The following is a 20210-nucleotide window of genomic DNA, read 5'->3' as shown; positions in this document are numbered from 1 at the left end:
GGGATGAAAGCTGCTGTTGGATGTTTTAAAAGGTGTGCGTTTAACTGTAAATTCTGCCTGGCATCATAACTTAGTTTCGAATACCGTTATGTGGTAGATGTGCGCACATTGTGTGTTGGGTCACAGGGGACGGGGACGGTGGGAGAGAATTAGAAATGAGTATAACAGACATTCATTGAGAATTATAGATGAGAAAAGGCCTTCTGAATGTTGATGGGTTTTTGGAGAGCTATCCAAGAGCCCCAAATTACACATGAACGAGAAGTAAGCTGCGTTTCAGAGAGAGAGAGAGAGAGAGAGAGAGAGAGAGAGAGAGAGAGAGAGAGATAGAGAGAGAGAGAGAGAGAGAGAGAGAGAGGCCGCCGCTGCAATCCATTTTGTGCCCGACTGCGCACTTTTTCTATGCACCACCCACATATCAAATTAATTAAACAGAGCAGGCATCACAACCATTGATCTGGCATCACGCATGCTTGCTTGCATGCATGCATGCAGTGATTATTTTTAGGCAGCGAAAATATGAGTTATTATGATGATCATGATTCTTTTTTCTTTTTCTCTCATTTTTTGGTGCACTTTGGCAGCGATGCCCGACGCACAGTGCGTGCGCGTAGAGAGAGAGAGAGAGAGAGAGAGAGAGAGAGAGAGAGAGAGAGAGAGAGAGAGAGTTATAGGCTATTCGGAATGGAGGGGTGCTATAGAAAAATAAATAACACCGCCATTTCGAACAATAAAGTCAATGTTCGAAAAGGCGGTGCTGTTTCCTTTCGGAATGGCGGGTCTTATATAACATTTGGACACACCGCCATTTCGAAGAATGGAATTCAATGGTCGGAATAGCGAGATTTCGGAAAGGCAACGTGCACCCCAAGTACAGGCAGCCAGGCCTAGAGTGAAGTTTGGGATTATGAGGAAGGAGGAAGGGGAGCGCATATTAAAATAATAACGCTAGTTTTTGGATAGGGGATACATGACATAATGTAACAATAGGTTTAAAAAATATCTTCTTCCTGTGATGTGGCCCCCTTATTGGTTGTGGTCCTAAGCGGCCGCTTATGTTGCTTATGCCAGGAACCGGCCCTGGCTCCATCTCCTCTATAACCAGTGCTGTGTTTTACCTGTACCGTGGGTATACGCTGTATGCTGTGAAAATATTTCTTTGAAAAAGCGTCTGCCCTCGTGAACCTTTCAAAGTAACGTATCTGATAGGCATTATGAACAGGCGTATGCGCTGGCCACACGAATAGCCACGGATCATAGATTATAGTATGCCCTAAAAAAATAAAGTCTAGAACACACCACTGTCGATATCCAATGTTGATTCTCTTGACAGCTAATTTTCATTTAGTTTGGGGTAATCTTCGGGCAGGAGGCTGTGTGGTATTAAGGCCAGAACCGCCAGGCTAAAGAATAGTTTCTTCCCTGTAGCTGTGAGAATTATGAACTCTAGACCTTGACACTGTGACCTTCGCACTTTGATTACCTATGAACTCTGCACAATCTACAACCTCGCAGCGCGGCACCAGGTGCCGTGCTGTGAGCTTGTATATCTGCTATTTCTCAAAAGTACAAATAATTCCAGGTCAAAATGGGTTAAGACTCCAAAATATAGAGAGGACTGTCTGACTCACAGTGACATCACCAGGATAACACCAGCACCTCAGCGGGATAAAAGGCAACTACCTCTAAATCACAAAACATTACTGAGACTATCTTTCCCAGGTGGTGAAGTCTCGATATTTCGACACCCCATTATTTTAGGGTTAGGTTTAGTTTAACTGAGGTTAGGGTTAGGTTTAGGCATTGTTTTAGGCATATTGTTTAACATTCACCAGCGTTGGCAGGTTAGCATTTCACCAGGTTAACGTTCGAACCGCGTAGAACAAATGTTATGTCGACATATTGACACACTCCCGGTACAGACAACATGGTGAACCGTTGCGGTTTGCTTTCTGCCAACAAAGATCCAGTTCCTCTGAAAGGCATGGAGGTGGAGGTTGAGGTGAGGGACCATGTGGCGACAGTGACCTCCGTCCTGCACTATGAGAACAAGGAGGAGAGCCCCCTAGAGGCCGTGTTTGTCTTCCCTCTCCCCGGCGACGCCGCCGTCTGTCATTTCAGTGCAAAGATGGGACAGTCAGAGGTGGTGGCCGAAGTGAAGGAGAAACAGAGGGCTCGGGATGAGTACGACGACGCGCTGAGCTCAGGCCAGCAGGCCTTCCTATTGGAGGAGAGCGAGCAGAGCCCCGACGTGTTCTCTCTGAGTGTGGGCAGTCTGCCTCCGGGGGAGAGCGCCACCGTCAGGCTGGAGTACGTCACTGAGCTGGCCGTGGAGGCCGACCACGGGCTGAGGTTCTGCCTGCCCGCTGTGCTCAACCCCCGCTACCAACCTCAAGGTGGAGGAGGTGGTGGTCAGCCTCCTCCTGTGGTGACCTCTGCTCCAGCTTCTCTGGTGCCCTACAGTCTGTCCTTCTCTGCCCACGTGAGCTCTCCTCGAGCCGTGTCTAAGGTAGAGTCCAACTGTTCCCTGGACCCTCTTCAGTACCTCAACATGGAGCAGACCCGGGCCGTGGTCAGGCTGGCTGCGGGACACAGGTTTGACAGAGACGTGGAGCTGTTGATTTATTACAAAGACGCCCACCGGCCCACTGCCGTGGTGGAGGCAGGACAGGAGTCTGTCAAAGCTGGCTCTCTGATGGGCGACCCGGTGGTCATGCTGAGCTTGTACCCAGAGTTCCCTGAAGCTGTGATGTCAGCAGTGTCTACATGCGGGGAGTTCCTGTTTCTAATGGATCGTTCTGGAAGCATGCGTAGTACCAAAATTACCAGAGCCAGGGACACTCTGCTGCTCCTGCTTAAAAGTCTGCCCATGGGCTGCTACTTTAACATCTATGGCTTTGGGAGTGACTTTAATCACGTCTTCCCCAGGAGTGTGGAGTACAAACAGGACACCATGGAGGAGGCTGTGAAGCAGGTTGAGATGATGGAGGCCGATATGGGAGGAACGGAGATCCTTCGGCCCCTCAAACATATATACGAGCAACCCTGCGTTCCCGGTCAGCCCAGACAACTATTTGTCTTCACCGATGGAGAGGTGGGCAACACCAAGGAGGTCATTGACCTGGTGAAGAAGAATGCCGGCTCCCACAGGTGCTTTGCTTTTGGGATCGGGGAGGGGGCCAGCTCTGCTCTCATCAACGGGATGGCCGAACAGGGAGGAGGACACGCCCAGTTCATCACAGGAACCGAGAGGATGCAACCCAAAGTGATGCAGTCGCTTGGCTTTGCCCTGCAGCCTGCTGTGGTGGACATTTCCCTCGAGTGGAACCTGCCAGAGGGAGTGTCTGCAACGCCTCTGTCTCCGCCAATCACAGCCCTTTTCCAGGGTCAGAGGTCACTGGTTTATGCCCAGCTCACTGGAGAGAGTTCAGGTGCCAGTGAAGGCAGCGTGAAAGTGACGTACAGGCTGGCTGATCAACCCTTCGAGTGTCAGCTCCACTTGAGTCTCAAACCAGCAGAGGGCGACGGTGGACTGACGGTCCACAGGTTGGGGGCTCGCGCCCTGATTCGCTCCCTGGAGCTGGAGCAGAGAGGAGAGCGAGGGCAGCAGGAACAAGCGGAGATGCAGAAGAAGAAGGTGGTGGAACTCAGCGTCCAATCAGGAGTGAGCAGCGCCTTCACCGCCTTCATCGCTGTCAACAAAGGAAGTGGGGAGGCTTTGCAGGGACCTCTGGTACGCAGAGACGTTCCAGTACCACGGTCAAAGATGATGGTAACCCCCATGGCTCGTAAGGGTGGCTCCACACAATCCCGGACCAGGAAATCAGGACTGAAATCACTGATACAGAACTATCTCGTCAGTACGTGTGATTGTCTTAGGAAATCTGATCTGTTGGAACTCTGTAGCAGCACCAGAGATGATATGGGTGGCTCCACACATTTTCAGATTAGGAAATCAGGACTGAAATCACCGTTAGAGGACACGCTCAGCAGAACATCAGAGGCTTTCTGCAGTGATTTAGCCTCTATTGAAGAAAGACTCAAGGAGATTCAAGGTCGTCAGCCACCAAGAGACACATTGCTGCAGTTGATTTACCTCCAGACGGCCTCTGGCTCCTGGACTCTGACGTCAGCCCTGGAAGCTGTGCTGGGGAAGACCAAGGACCAGGTGGAAGGGTCCATGCCTGCACAGGTGAACCGGGACGTGTGGACCACTGTTTTGGCTCTGCTCTGGCTCCACGGTTCCCAGAAGGGAGCCCAGGACGAGTGGCAGCTCCTGGCTACGAAGGCGGTGTCCTGGCTCCGTGCTCAGAAGGTCCCACAGCTGATGGAGTGCATTGAGGCTGGGAACGCCCTGTTGGGCTGCAAGGTGCAGAAAGAGGCCCTGGGTCTGTAAGAGAAACATCCTGCCTATATATATATAATTTTCTTGAGATGTAATTTTGCATTTAGTTTGGGGTAATCTTCGGGCAGGGGGCTGAGTAGTATTAAGGCCAATACCACCAGGCTAAAGCATAGTTTATTCCCTGTAACTGTGAGAATTATGAACCGTTTCTCTATTGCTGTTTTTAATACTATTGTTTTTAGCGGGCTAGGGTGCAATTGCTGCACTATAGGTATTATGTCATTTTGTAATAGTGTTTACTTAGGTATATTTTGAAGTGGTGAAAGCCGCTTCCAAGGAGTGGCTTTGTGTGTCCGGTTCATGTCCATACATGGTCATTCCAGTCCAGAATGAACAGGTTTTATCTGTCCCAGCATGTGTGTCCCGTGTGTGTCCCGTTCATGTCCATATATGGTCATTCCAGTCCAGAATGAAGAGGTTTTATCTGTCCCGTACATCCAGAATATGTGTGTAACGTCCGTCCCGATCTGATGATTGGATGATTAAAAATGTCCAATGAGACCATACTTTGAGGATTGGTCAAGCTTCACATGACAATTCGGCCCTCCAGATAAAATCATTCAGTCATTCAGAATATAAAGAATGTATAGATCACAGAGTTCATAGCTCTAGAACACATAGAATAAAAGTTCACCGCTTCACTTCGAACCGAGGTTTGATTTTTTATTATTCTGCCAAGTCTAGGACCTGGGCAACACATTTTGTTCTGTACTGAATGACAAATAAACTCCTTCAACCTTGATTTTGGTAATATTATTTTCATATTCCAAAAATAAAATAAAAACAGGGATTGTTTCAGCGATTGTTTCAGCATTTTTTGAAGCGGTGAAAACCGCTTCCAATGAGTGGCTTTGTGTGTCCTACGCCCATATATGGTCATTTCAGTCCAGAATGAACAGGTTTTTTCCAAAAACAAAATGTGTGTTTAATGTCCATATGGTCATCTCAGTCCAGAATGAACAGGTTTTTTCAAAAACAATGTATGTCACCTCATGTCCATATATGGTCACTCCAGTCCAGAATGAACAGTTTTTTTTCTGTCCCGTACGTCCAGAATATCAGTCCAGAATGAATAGGCTTTTTCAAAAAGCAAAATGTGTGTCCCATGTCCATATATGGCCATTTCAGTTCAGAATGAACAGGTTTTATCTGTCCTGTACGTCCAGAATATGTGTGTAGTGTCCCTCCCGGTATGATGAATGGATACTTTGAGGATTGGTCAAGCTTCACATGATAATTCGGCCCTCCATTCTTTATATTGTAACGATCCCAAGAACCGGAGGCAGAGACGTGTCCAACAGTTTAGTGTCACATATATAAAGAATGTAGAATTCAGAATATATAAAGAATGAATAGATCACAGAGTCCATAACTGTATAGATGTATAGATCACAGAGTTCATAACTCTAGAACACATAGAATAAAAGTTCACCGCTTCACTTCGAACCGAGTTTAGATTTTTAGTTTCTTGATAGTCGGTGTGCCATATAACATTAAAGGGGTATTCCACTTAAAAAAAAAAACTTTGGTAATTTTATCATCTAATCAGGCTTTTATGAACACCCTGAACAGATTGTAATTTGCTTGATTCAGTATTTAGATATTTGATGTAAATGTTATCAGGCCCTATATTCTCCCCACACACACACCCATTGTAACTTCAAACTCCATTTTATTTTTAACCATGATAAATTAATTAAAAACACCCATTATTATTTTTTTGGTGACTCATACTACCCTCCTAATATGTGAGCAGGCCGTGTTTTTTCAATAACTTTTTTCATTTATTTTCAATAATTCTTTGGGAAAATGCAAAACATGTAATACAATACAAAATTACCAGTAAGACTCCCTAATCGGGAGATAAGCGACCGTTGGTCGCTTATCTCCACAAATAGGCCAAAAGTTTGTTTTACCAAAATCGTCCTGATGGTAGCGCTAGATGGGACAGATGCGTTTTGATTACATGACTGTAGAGATACTGTGCGATTTGTGTGATTTTAGGGCAAAATCTGTAGGAGCCGTGTCCAAAAATGTGTTTAAAAAAATCGGCCTGAAGGTGGCACTAAATGGGACAGATCCATGTTGATGAGATGAGTGTAGACATACTGTGTACCGATTTGCGTGATTTTAGGGCAAAATCTGTAGGAGCAGTGTCCAAAAATGTGTTGGAAAAAATTGGCCTGATGGTGGCGCTATATGGGACAGGTCCATGTTGATGACATGAGTGTAGACATACTTTGTAGCGATTTGCGTGATTTTAGGGCAAAATCTGTAGGAGCAGTGTCCAAAAATGTGTTTTAAAAAATCAGCCTGAAGGTGGCGCTATATGGGACAGATCCATGTTGATGAGATGAGTGTAGACATACTGTGTACCGATTTGCGTGATTTTAGGGCAAAGATTGTAGGAGCAGTGTCCAAAAATGTGTTTTGCAAGAATCGGCCTCATGGTGGCGCTAGAAGAGGGCCATGTGAGAAGGTGAGAAGGCATTTAATGTGAGCTGCAAGTGGAGGGGGTCCTCCACTGGGGGCGCCACCACTTTTGCATCCGTTCTGGAGCACCAGGAGTCGGTGGTCCCCGGGAATTCCCCTTGAGCAGCCCCGTTGGGGTGGTCATTTGGTCATTTTTGCACATTTGGTCATTTTTTACACCTGGGGGTCCCCCAGGGACCTGGGGGTCCCTGGAGCTCCGGGGGTCCTTGGAGGTTGTAGTTTGGCAGGCAAGGAGTTTGTGTGGAAATTTTGGCATGGATCGGGGCAACGGTGGTGGAGATATGAGTAGGGGGAAAGTGTGACGTGTGACGAGTGACGCGACGGACAGACAGACGGAGGGACAGACGGACGGCCATTGGAGGTTTGGATAGTGTAAGTAACTGCGACCTACGGTCGCAATAAAAAATAAATGAAAACGGTTATTGAAAAAAAAAAAAAACGGCCTGATCACGTATTAGGAGGGTAGTATGAGTCATCAGAAAAAATAATGGGTGTTTTTAATGCATCTATCATGGTTAAAATGGAGTTTGAAGTTACAATGGGTGTGTGTGGGGAGTGGCCCAGTAGGAGGAGGGCCTGGTAACATTTACATCAAATATCTAAATATTGAATCAAACAAATTAAAATCTGTTCAGGGTGTTCATAAAAGCCTGATTAGACGATAAAATGACCAAAAGTTATTTTGTGAAAGTGAAATATCCCTTTAAGTTGAATTGTGACGCCACATCAAAATAAAATATGTCAACAGATTTGGATTTCTCCCCAGTCCGAGTTAGAGATTGCATTTGCTTATTTTGTAATTATTTTTTACATTAAAAAAAATAACTCTCTCACACACTTATGCCAGTGATCACCCTCCCCTGTGCTACACCATGCTAACAGCATTCTAAGGCTGACAAGAAATATGTATGCGATAAGGTCTTGCTGCGCGGTCATTATGGCTTATATGGACACGACGGGCTGATAATTCCCCGAGGCGGAGCCGAGGGGAATTATCAGCCCGAAGTGTCAGCCATAATGACCAAGCAGCAAGACCGAGTGCGTTCCCCCGAGCGCAACACGGTCGCCTTGGAAAACAAGGAAGTGCTGATCAAATATAATCCATTTTCTGTTACTGCGTCGTCTATTTCTCGCCTCAAATGTTTTTTAAAACATTCTTCAGGGCAAGGTTTGGTTGTAAATGACGCTGTGTGTTTGTTTACATGGTAGACATGTTGGATACGGCGCTAAATCCACGCAGTGCAGCCAAAATACAGCAGCTGCTCTGAGCCTTTGATTAGGCAGCGGTAAATTACAGAGCGGAGCGGTCATTATACGCTCATAATTCACCGCTGATTTCAGCACTCGACCAATCAGAATCAAGCTCCCAACCAAGCCGGATAATAATACTTCTTAAACAATAGCCATAGGTTGCTGCCTTCAGGAAGGAGATACAGTGTTCCAGCATACAATAAGGTCAGACTAAAAAGGTCCATTGTCTATCAGTCGACTTTGTGTGTGTGCGTGTGTGCGCGTGCGTGCGTGTGCGTGCGTGCGTGCGTGCGTGCGTGCGTGCGTGTGTGTGTGTGCGTGTGTGTGTGTGTGTGTGTGTGTGTGTGTGTGTATGTGTGCGTTAGGGTGGATCTTAAATTACCTTTTTTAGATTTTCTTGAGTCTCACCCCCCAATTATGTTCCAATGTACAAAAAACTGCTTTGGTTAAAATTTGGTTGAATTTCAAGCATATTTAGAGGTAGCTCAATCAAGTCAAAGATTGTACATTTTATTGGTCAAAGTCGAATTGCACTGCAGGCACATTTAAGTTATACATTACACATTATTCTTATACTAAGCACAGAAATTATATTTTTTAAGCTTACAAATCTAAACACAAATCTGATTACATGTTTGTCATATGTCAAACCAGAATTAATGTATTGTAGGAAATAGCAAAGCAAAGAATGACAAATTGCTATTTTTCATTTAACGTGCACAATGACATGTCTTTATTGCATACTCTTCAATCATACTCACAACACACAACAAGCACACAGCCCCACTTCCTTGTTTACCCCAAAACCCCCGAAAGTCACTGCAGTATAGCAATTCAGTAGTTACTGATCAATTAAAGTTTGTTTACGGCTATCGGGATACTTGTGCCGATGGTTCTGCACAATTTGCAGCAAGTATTGGAGTTGGGACTCATCTTTAGTAATGAGACCACAATATTCTTGTATTAGGGCAACCCCACGCTCTGCATGATCATTGACAACATTCATCGCCTTCACTACAGCCAGAGCTTCTTGGTAGTCCTCCCTGGGCTCCCACTCATCGGGATCAACGTCAAGGAAGTCATCTGGGAGATCCATAATTTTGAAAAGCACTTCAATGTTCTTCCTTGCAATTGTTCCAAGGTCAACAGTAATTATCTTCATATGCCCCTGTTCATGATCTTCATTTCCATCTTTCATGGCTCTCAACATCAGCCTCTTCGTTTGCGCGCTCACTTGACTGTCAAACAATGCAAGTCCGACGATCTCTGGAGCCAAATACCGTAAGTGATTGGAAAACTTTTGAGAAGCAGCTTTAGACACCTCAGCATTTATTGATGAATATTCCAGCAACGATTTTAACAGCTGCCAAGTCATTTAGTGGAGCGCTGACAGCAACAGGTGCCATCATCCATGCCTTCACATAATTGCAAACTGCAAAAATGCACAAATCCATGCATGCTTTTTCTTCCCTGAAGGTCAGTTTGAATTGGCCATGAAACATCCAGATCTTCATGCAATAAATAACCTTTGCCATTCAACGGGAATGATGGGTAGCTCCTGGAGCTCTGAACCGGATACCTCCGGTTCATCAATAAATGCTGAGGTGTCTAAAGCTGCTTCTCAAAAGTTTTCCAATCACTTATGGTGAACAGGGGCATATGAAGAGAATTACTGTTGACCTTGGAACAATTGCAAGGAAGAACATTGAAGATTTTTTCCAAGGTGCTTTGAGTGGGAGCCCAGGGAGGACTACCAAGCAGCTCTGGCTGTAGTGAAGGCGATGAATGTTGTCAATGATCATGCAGAGCGTGGGGTTGCCCTAATACAAGAATATTGTGGTCTAATTACTAAAGATGAGTCCCAACTCCAGCTGCAAATTGTGCAGGACTATCGGCACAAGTATCCCGATAGCCGTAAACAAACTTTAATTGATCAGTAACTACTGAATTGCTATACTGCAGTGACTTTCGTGGGTTTTGGGGGTAAACAAGGAAGTGGGGCTGTGTGCTTGTTGTGTGTTGTGAGTATGATTGAAGAGTGTGCAATAAAGACCTGTCATTGTGCATGTTAAATGAAAAATTGCAAATTGTCATTCTTTGCTTTGCTATTTCCTACAATACATTAATTCTGGTTTGACATATGACAAACATGTAATCAGATTTGTGTTTAGATTTGTAAGCTTAAAAAATATAAATTCTGTGCTTAGTATAAGAATAATGTGTAATGTATAACTTAAATGTGCCTGCAGTGCAATTCGATTTTGACCAATAAAATGTACAATCTTTGACTTGATTGAGCTACCTCTAAATATGCTTGAAATTCAACCAAATTTTAACCAAAGCAGTTTTTTGTACATTGGAACATAATTGGGGGGTGAGACTCAAGAAAATCAAAAAAAGGTAATTTAAGATCCACCCTAGTGTGCGTGCGTGCATGTATGTGTGTGTGTGTGTGTGTGTGTGTGGGCGTGGGCGTGTGTGTCCCCGCCAAACTGTCTTTGCCCATGATTTGGTCATGTGACATTAAACTTTGTACCCTTCTTCTCGTTGACACACGTGAGCAACAGGCCTGTTTTATGTTTTATGTCACCTTCAGCTGATCGATCGCATTAGGGCCAAATACAGTACACCAGATCAACAAGCTGCCCAAGGCGTTGTGACGTATTGTGTGACGTAGCTTGCAGATCTGTTTTTTTTTTTTTTTTTTTAATAGTTAAAGTATTAAATCATTCTAGGCATAAAATGTGGAAAGCAAATGTGAACTAAAAAAATTACTTCCTGGAAAAAGAAATGTACACATCCTCAGACCAGACGAACTTTCCTTGCAGCTCAAGCCGAAAGCAGTAATATAAATGTTAAGACAGAATTAATTTCCCACAGGAATCCACTAGGTCTCAAAAAAGTATGAAAAATATATATAAAGAGAAACATACAAGGAATAATAACTGCGTAAAGCTGAACAAGTTTAAGTTCAAACAAAATGTCCAGTTCCAATAATGTAGAAAGTAGCATGAGGGGGAAAAAAAGTGTTATGGAACTCTATTTTTATGATATGGCATTTTCCATATAAATTGTCTTAGGGAACACAGACAGACACACGGTAGGGTGATATAAAGTTCTTCTGAACAGGAGAGGAGCCTGACAGTGATAGTCACACACACACACACACACACACACACACACACACACACACACACACACACACACACACACACACACACACACACACACACACACACACACACACACACACAAATTGATGGAAACCAGATTTTTTAGTTGCATTTGGAATTCAATGGGTGAAAGGTGCAATTGGAATCCACTCTTTGTCAAATCTCGCCCCATTTTGCTCTGTTACTAGGTGGGACAAAAAATCCAGGGAAGATTGTTTTTATAATGGAAGTGAATGGGGGGGGGGGGGGGGGGATTTTTCATAGCCTCGTTATTGCTATTTAAAGTACCAAAAGAAAAACATCTAAGTGATATTAATACAAAAAGGAACAAAGAAGTACAGTAGTTACATTGCAAAACAGGGGTTTTCCCCCGAAAATACATGTTTTAATTTGTTTAATCCCAGTGGGACAGAAAAACCAGGGCAGACTATTTTTATAATGAAAGTGAATGGGGAAAAGAGTTTTCATAGCCTCATTATTGAAGAAAAACATCTACGTGATATTAATAAAAAAGGAACAAAAAAGTACAGTAGTTACATTGCAAAACACGGGTATTCCCCCGAAAATACATGTTTTAATTAGTTTAATCCTCTGAAACAGGCAGAGGACAGAGAGAGAGAGAGAGAGAGAGAGAGAGAGAGAGAGAGAGAGAGAGAGAGAGAGAGAGCGTGCAGCGCATCTTGGGTAGGAAGTTGTGGAATTATAGGCTGGCTGTCAACATAAAATGTATAATTGTAATTCTACCCATTTAAAATATATTTACCCAATGGAATATCTTAGTTACATCATCGTTCATGTGAACTAGTTTGTTGAAGCTTATTTCATTATAATTACCGAATTCGCTATGACCGCGCAGCGCCGTACTGCGCCCCGGCCGTGCTCCGCATCACCGCACCACGGTGAAAGAACGAAAGGACTTTGTCCCACTGCATAACTCCACCCCCGGTAGCAAAAGTGAATGTTTTTTTTTTTTTTCTGGTTGGCCAGTCAGGGAGTCTCAGGGACCTATCAGAAGGCTGACAAACGGTGAATTCAATGGGGGAGTGGTGCTAGCTGGAGGATTGGTCTGACTTCACAGAATGCAGAATATCGTCACGGCAACCACACTTGCAATTTCCAATTGCCTCTTTCTAGTTTCTATCATCAGTGGTTCTCAAGCTTTTCATGTCAGGGACCCCTAGAAGTATATGTATTGCCCACGAACCCCCACCTCAAAATATTTTGTTCCATGGACCCCCAAGAAGCAAAGATTTGAGTACGAAAATGTTGCTTTAAAAGCATGAGTAAATATATATTTGTTCATTTAGGTATTTGGTAAACAAAAGGAAAAAAATTACAAGCAATTCAAAAATCATTCGTTTTTTGTTTTCTTTTTGGAATATGAAAACTTCAATTACCAAGATTACCTCAAACTAAATGCAAATTAAACAAGCCCCAGGGCCTCTTTCTGCACCTTGCAGCCCAACAGGGCGTTCCCAGCCTCAATGCACTCCATCAGCTGTGGGACCTTCTGAGCACGGAGCCAGGACACCGCCTTCGTAGCCAGAAGCTGCCACTCGTCCTGGGCTCCCTTCTGGGAACCGTGGAGCCAGAGCAGAGCCAAAACAGTGGTCCACACATCCCGGTTCACCTGTGCAGGCATGGACTCTTCCACCTGGTCCTTGGTCTTCCCCAAGACATCTTCCAGGGATGACGTCAGAGGCCAGGAGCCAGAGGCCGTCTGGAGGGAAATCAACTGCAGCAATGTGTCTCTTGGTAGTCCAAGGGTCCACACGAGTGGCTTTTTGAATCCTCTTCGTGCTCCTCCAATAGAGGCTGAGGAACTGCATTCTCTAAAACAGGATATGGCTTCTTGCAGGCGAATATCTTCGGAGGCACTGCAGTCAATAGTAGAAGCTTGGGTTTCTTTGAGAAAATCGGTGGGACTCCACTGAAAGCAGTCCCATACCCCCCCAGAAAATCCTTGTACTGGAACGTCTCTGCGTAACAGAGGTCGCTGCAAAGCCCATAGAGTATATATAAAATAGAGAGCGGACGAGCCCCGCCCCCACTATCATTTCAATGCAAGTGCTCAGTGGCGTTTTGAAGCAACGGCTACGTGCTAGCATGTAGCTAATCCAGGTGCATTCTGGGGGAAATTGGCCACTATTCGAGACCACAAATGACGTCACGCTGCTCTCCGCTCACAGTCTGGAGTGGAGGGGCGGGGCCAAAATGCGTGTTTAGGCTGCAGTTCCAACTTTGGCCACCATCGGGGCTGCTTCAAATCTAGCCCTGGGTTCTGGGGGCTTGGCAAAGCCTCCCCACTTCCTTTGTTGACAGCGATGAAGGCGGTGAAGGCGCTGCTCACTCCTGATTGGACGCTGAGTTCCACCACCTTCTTCTTCTGCATCTCCGCTTGTTCCCGCTGCCCTCGCTCGCCTCTCTGCTCCAGCTCCAGGGAGCGAATCAGGGTCCGAGCCCCCAACCTGTGGACCATCAGTCCGCCGTCGCCCTCTGCTGGTTTGAGACTCAAGTGGAGCTGACACTCGAAGGGTTGCTCTGCCAGCCTGTACGTCACTTTCACGCTGCCTTCACTGGCGCCTGAACTCTCTCCAGTGAGCTGGGCATAAACCAGTGACCTCTGACCCTGGAAAAGGGCTGTGATTGGCGGAGACAGAGGCGTTGCAGACACTCCCTCTGGCAGGTTCCACTCGAGGGAAACATCCACCACAGCAGGCTGCAGGGCAAAGCCAAGCGACTGCATCACTTTGGGTTGCATCCTCTCGGTTCCTGTGATGAACTGGGGGTGTCCTCCTCCCTACTTGGACATCCCGTTGATGAGAGCAGAGCTGGCCCCCTCCCCGATCCCAAAAGAGAAGCACCTGTGGGAGCCGGCATTCTTCTTCACCAGGTCAATGACCTCCTTGGTGTTGCCCACCTCGCCGTCGGTGAAGACAAAGAGTTGTCTGGGCTGACCGGGAACGCAGGATTGCTCGTATACATGTTTGAGGGGCCGAAGGATCTCCGTTCCTCCCATATCGGCCTCCATCATCTAAACCTGCTTCACAGCCTCCTCCATGGTGTTCTGTTTGTACTCCACACTCCTGGGGAAGAAGTGATTAAAGTCACTCCCAAAGCCATAGATGTTAAAATAGCAGCCCATGGGCAGACTTTTAAGCAGGAGCAGCAGAGTGTCCCTGGCACTGGTAATTCTGGTACCACGCATGCTTCCAGAACGATCCATTAGAAACAGGAACTCCCCGCATGTAGTCACTGATGACATCACAGCTTCAGGGAACTCTGGGTACAAGCTCAGCATGACCACCGGGTCGCCCATCAGAGAACCAGCTTTGACAGACTCCTGTCCTGCCTCCACCACGGCAGTGGGCCGGTGGGCGTCTTTGTAATAAATCAACAGCTCCACGTCTCTGTCAAACCTGTGTCCTGCAGCCAGCCTGACCACGGCCCGGGTCTTCTCCGTGTTGAGGTACTGAAGAGGGTCCAGGGAACAGTTGGACTCTACCTTAGACACGGCTCGAGGAGAGCTCACGTGGGCAGAGAAGGACAGACTGTAGGGCACCAGAGAAGCTGGAGCAGAGGTCACCACAGGAGGAGGCTGACCACCACCTCCTCCACCTTGAGGTTGGTAGCGGGGGTTGAGCACAGCGGGCAGGCAGAACCTCAGCCCGTGGTCGGCCTCCACGGCCAGCTCAGTGACGTACTCCAGCCTGACGGTGGCGCTCTCCCCCGGAGGCAGACTGCCCACGCTCAGAGAGAACACGTCGGGGCTCTGCTCGCTCTCCTCCAATAGGAAGGCCTGCTGGCCTGAGCTCAGCGCGTCGTCGTACTCCTCCCGAGCCCTCTGTTTCTCCTTCACCTCAGCCACCACCTCTGACTGGCCCATCTTTGCGCTGAAATGACAGACGGCGGCGTCACCGGGGAGAGGGAAGACAAACACGGCCTCTAGGGGGCTCTCCTCCTTGTTCTCATAGTGCAGGACGGAGGTCACTGTCGCCACATGGTCCCTCACCTCAACCTCCACCTCGATGCCTTTCAGAGGAACCGGATCTCTGTTGGCAGAAAGCAAACCGCAACGGTTCACCATGTTGTCTGTCTGTATACGTCCTGGGAATGTAGACAAAAAGGTGGACATCTTGAAGGTCTCGTCGTGCAGATAGTCTCAGTGATCCTTCGCGACTCAGAGGTAGTTGCCTTTTATGCCGTTGTGGTGCTGGTGTTATCAGTGATCTCCATATATGGACACAGACCGCACACTGCCTACCGTCACGGCCCAGTGTCGCCGTGAAAAAGAGCGACTCGTTCTTATCTCCTAGGGAAACTGAATTTCTGTCTTTGTGAGATGTGTTACTGGAGACCTTTACAAATACATTGGTGAAGACATTTCTTGGTAAGGAATTTATTCCAGGACTTTTTTAAGATATCCCCTTGACTACTTCACCTGTGAAGGAAGAAAGGAAGATGCCCGATTTCTGATTCAGATTCACAGTACTTTAAACTGTGGCTATTAACATTTCACACAGTCCAGTTTAAATGCTTAAAGTGGGAAGAAAAAGTGAACTAAAAGCAAACAGTTCCTGAAGGACTGCTAGCTATAAACACACACATGTACAGTCCTCTGACAGACTTTCCACTCCGCTCAAACCCTGTCAAGCAGTGATATAAAGACATAATTAATTTCCCACAGGAATCCATTGGGAAACTGTTCTTTGTCCTTCTTCTCAAAAGGCACTCCCTATGGCAGGCATGTTCAACTAAATTGTTCAGGGGACCACATAGTCAGAAACCCAAGGGGCCGGGGGCCGGACTAACAATAGAATACTTTTCATGCAAATGTGCTTAATTTCTGTGCAACAACCGCAAACATGCTATCTTGTTTAAAACATAGCCTTGGCTATAGCTACATCACACCAGTGATGGCCAACCTCTTGGCTTTGATGCTATCTTAGAATAGATGTCAACCTATTTCACACCTCAGACACATAATTGCCTTATTTGATGCGTTGACGATGCTCAACAAGGATCAGCTGGAACACAGACACTCTCACTTGAATATGATGAGGATTACTGTCATTAATAGGTAAGCTTACATTTCATATCGCACAAACCATACCTATAGCTTTCACTAGCCCCTCCAAAAACAAGTTTTTGGATTTTTTTTCTTCTTCAAAATTGCCACATTTGGCCCGCGGGCAGCCAGTTAAATACCCATGCCCTATGGGACGTCACTGCCCTAGCGCGCAACAACAGAGCAACACACATACTCCCGGGACGATCATTGGTCGGAAGGATATGTCCGTCAAACCTTCAAGTTGGGACGATATATGAAAATGCCATATCACGATTAAGCTTGTAGATCAGCTATTTTTTGGCAAAGATATTTTGTCCCCAACATTGTTTTCTCACTCAACAGTAAACAAACTAACATAATATAGACTCTATATTATAGAGGGTATCTGCACATTTCTAAAATGACAAATTAAACATTGTCCAAATGGTCGAATATTAGAGGCAGAAATTGTGAAAATAGCCGATCTGCTCTAGTCTTCATGCTGTGAGCATGTAGATCGGCTATTTTCACAATAGAACCGTGTTATACAAAATGTAATGGCTCAACTCTTAGTGTTCGTAAGGTTAGGGGGGGGGGGGGGTCGATCCCAGTTAAAATATATGATTATTTTGGGGGCTCGCGTCCTGAAAAGGTTGAGAACCACTGATCTGAACCAGCGGTTCTCAACCTTTTCAGGTCGCAAAATAATCATATTTTAACTGGGGACCGGGACGCCCCACCCCCCTGCACCCCCTGGGGACCGGGACGCCCCACCCCCCTGCACAAGCACTTGGAATTGCAGGAGTTGGCATTACATTTAGTTTGACTCGATCTATTCCATTGTGAAAATAGCCTATCTACATGCTCACAACGCCTTGCAATGCGAGGCGTTGTGAGCATGTAGATCTGCTGTTTTCACAATTTCTGCCTCTAATATTTGACAAATGTTACCAATGTTTGACCAAAGGTGCAAAAAAGGTCTTTAAAGTCCTTGAATTGTCACTTTAGAAATGTGCAGATATACCCTCTCTATACACTTAAACTTTATGTTGGTTTGTTTACTGTTGAGTGAGAAAACAATGTTGCACATTAAGTTAATCATCTGGGGACCCCCCTAAAATAATGTGGGGACCCACAGGTTCTAAACTGTTCTAAACTATATGAATGAATGAATGAATGAATGAATGAATGAATCAATCAATCAATCAATCAATCAATCAATCAATCAATCAATCAATCAATTTGGCCCATCCCATATGGGATTGTATGACACATTACACAAAAAGATTTCATTACACTGACATCAACACAAAAGTCCACAGTAAATGTGCATACAGTACACACATGAACAACATAAGAACAAAGAAGACAATACTATTTTACATGTAAATGGCCCTCTTTCTCATTTACCAAACCTTGTCAAGAAATGAAGCAAAAGAATGAATATCATATTCAAAGAGTCGTTTTAGCTTCTCAGAGTCATCCAACCACACAAACTGATCATGATTTGGATCTACCTTATTAAAGAGGCCTTGCCTAATAGAATTGTAGTTATACAGTCTGTATGTGTGGGGACATTTGGCCTGTTTAAGTGCAGTAGTAACCCCCCCCCCCCCCCCCCCCCCCCCCCCCCCACACACACACACACACACACTCTCTAGTTAATGTGAGGTAATACATTAGCTCAGTGTGTGTGTGTGTGTGTGTGTGTGTGTGTGTGTGTGTATGTGTGTGTGTGTGTGTGTGTGTGTGTGTGTGTGTGTGTGTGTGTGTGTGTGTGTGTGTGTGTGTGTGTGTGTATCTCCTCTCACACACACATCTCTCTCCAGACTCTGTAGCCAATCAGCTTCTAGGACAGTAGAGCACAGTCCTTATCTGAGGTACACAGTTCACTGACACACACACACACACACACACACACACACACACACACACACACACACACACACACACACACACACACACACACACACACACACACACACACACACACACACAGTTTGCGGTTCACGGACTTGCACAGACTATAGAGTATTTCAGTGAGAGAATGGAAGCGTGTGTGTGTGTGTGTGTGTGTGTGTGTGTGTGTGTGTGTGTGTGTGTGTGTGTGTGTGTGTGTGTGTGTGTGTGTGCATGTGTGTGCGTGCTTGTGCTTGTCTGTGTTAAATTAAAAATGACATAACAGCCAACCAAGACACAACAGATTCATCCAACTAGCTCCTGTCATCCACTCTAACAATAACAGATCTACAAGCTCTAACAAGAACAAATCTACAAGCTCTCTCAGCAGTTATTGTTGTAGTTCAGATCTCCTGAACCGGTCTGTTCTGTTTCCCAAGTTCAAGTTCAAACACAAGGAACAAACAAAACAAGGAACAAGAATGAAGACATTTACACCATTAACACTTCCAACAATAAAACATAGATTCAAGAAAAACAAGACAGCCATTTAGTCACGGTGAGGGGGGGGGGGTACTCCAGAACAGCTGTATCAACTAGAAGAAGTGCTCTTCTGAGCACTGGTGTCCACCAGGTCAGGTGTGTTATTGTGGCCTCCTGGTGGCGCTATTATAGTCCAAATATACTGTGTGGAACTGTTCTTCAATGCAGCATGGAATGGTCAAGCCAACTCAAGTGTCATACTGTAGGTGAAACCCATTCCTTCAGCACATATGTAACATAACAACTAACCAACTCTAGACCAGGGGTTTTCAAAGTGGGTGACGGGGCACCCTGGGGTGCCAGGAGAAAAATTGGAATTTATTTGGGAAAATATTTTGTATAATTTTCAACTTGAAGTACAAAGTAATTTTCAGTCAGTTCAAACCAAAAATGGCTATTATCTCAACGTTTTCCTCGCAACATAATCACTAAAATATTGTCACTGTCGGGCAGCGATGCGAGGCGTTGTGTGCTTGTAGATCTGCTGTTTCCACTAGTTTAGTACATTTTATAGATGATAAATATAAAACCAACGGCTTTGGACATACAAGGTTTCCACCCGACAACGACGATATGCTATAAATATTTGGGTGCTGGGAGTGAAAATTATAATGTAGGGGTGCCTCAGATTTAAAAAAAATATATATATGGGGTGCCCTGAGACAAAGATGTTTGGTAACCCCTGCCCTTGACTGTACAAAATGGAACAAAATGATGTTTACACTCTCAGACTTGCGTTAACACTGAGGTTTTTACTGTGCATGTTCAAGGGACACGCATACTTTATGTAGACTCAACGCACAATAACTGGTCCTGGATCAGATTGCTGTCAGCTTTCTGAAGGGTTTCTAAATATCCTGTCATGTCATGTCATGTCATGTCATGTCATGTCATGTCATAAAAATAAATAAGCATTCACTCAATGCCAGCAATTCAAATAATATGTTCAGTGGTGGGGAAAATATTCTGGTTTCTCACGTACTGCAAGTACAAGTATTAATACTACAATGTAAAAATACTCTGGTACAAGCTATTGCATTTTTGACTAGAGTAAAAAAGTATTGGCACCAAAATGTCCTTGTAGTGCCAGAGTAACTGAATCCTTCAGAATTTGACTATTTCCCCCCCACAAAATAGCCACAGTATAACATAGGGCTTAAGTGACTAATATGTTTTGTATAAGTTAAATCTACAAAGAAACTTGCCCAACTGAGGTTTTCAAATGACTGCAGTGGAGTAAAACATAACATACATAACACACACATAACATAATCTGATACAGGCGTTATTAAAGATAATAAAACATTCTTACCTACAGGTATGGTGTATGTCTCTACTCTCTACAGTGACAGTAATGACAAACTAAGTGAACGACAGTCAGTCTGAACTGAGTGAC

General features: G+C 45.2%; 2 protein-coding genes and 1 pseudogene across 6 annotated transcripts in view; 1 reads left to right on the top strand and 2 right to left on the bottom strand.

Annotated features, from left to right (window-relative positions):
• Positions 1 to 20201, bottom strand: part of misp (mitotic spindle positioning) — a 62039-nt gene extending 41838 nt beyond the window's left edge. For 3 of the 4 annotated variants that reach the window (XM_080732738.1, XM_080732741.1, XM_080732740.1), the window contains exon 1: positions 20127 to 20201. The gene's annotated coding sequence lies outside the window, so the exon portion shown is untranslated. The remainder of the gene's footprint in view (positions 1 to 20126) is intronic. The other variant, XM_080732739.1, reaches the window with a different exon arrangement.
• LOC308307986 (von Willebrand factor A domain-containing protein 5A-like) lies at positions 1928 to 4396 on the top strand (the record flags this gene model as incomplete). Its single annotated transcript, XM_080753332.1, has 1 exon — positions 1928 to 4396. One exon carries the CDS (start codon positions 1928 to 1930, stop codon positions 4394 to 4396), a length of 2469 nt encoding a protein of 822 aa, XP_080609458.1.
• On the bottom strand, positions 12746 to 15409 carry LOC308307887 (von Willebrand factor A domain-containing protein 5A-like; annotated as a pseudogene). The gene is made up of 2 exons: positions 13563 to 15409; positions 12746 to 13073 (listed from the first exon to the last, which is right to left on the bottom strand). The product of its transcript is annotated as a von Willebrand factor A domain-containing protein 5A-like (transcript).
• Positions 20202 to 20210: the final 9 nt, after the last annotated feature.

This window comes from Nannobrachium achirus, assembly GCF_963921795.1.
Source record: "Nannobrachium achirus genome assembly, chromosome: 1".
NCBI lineage: Eukaryota > Metazoa > Chordata > Actinopteri > Myctophiformes > Myctophidae > Nannobrachium > Nannobrachium achirus.
Note: the sequence above shows the minus strand (reverse complement) of the source record. Positions and strands in the feature narration are given on the sequence as shown.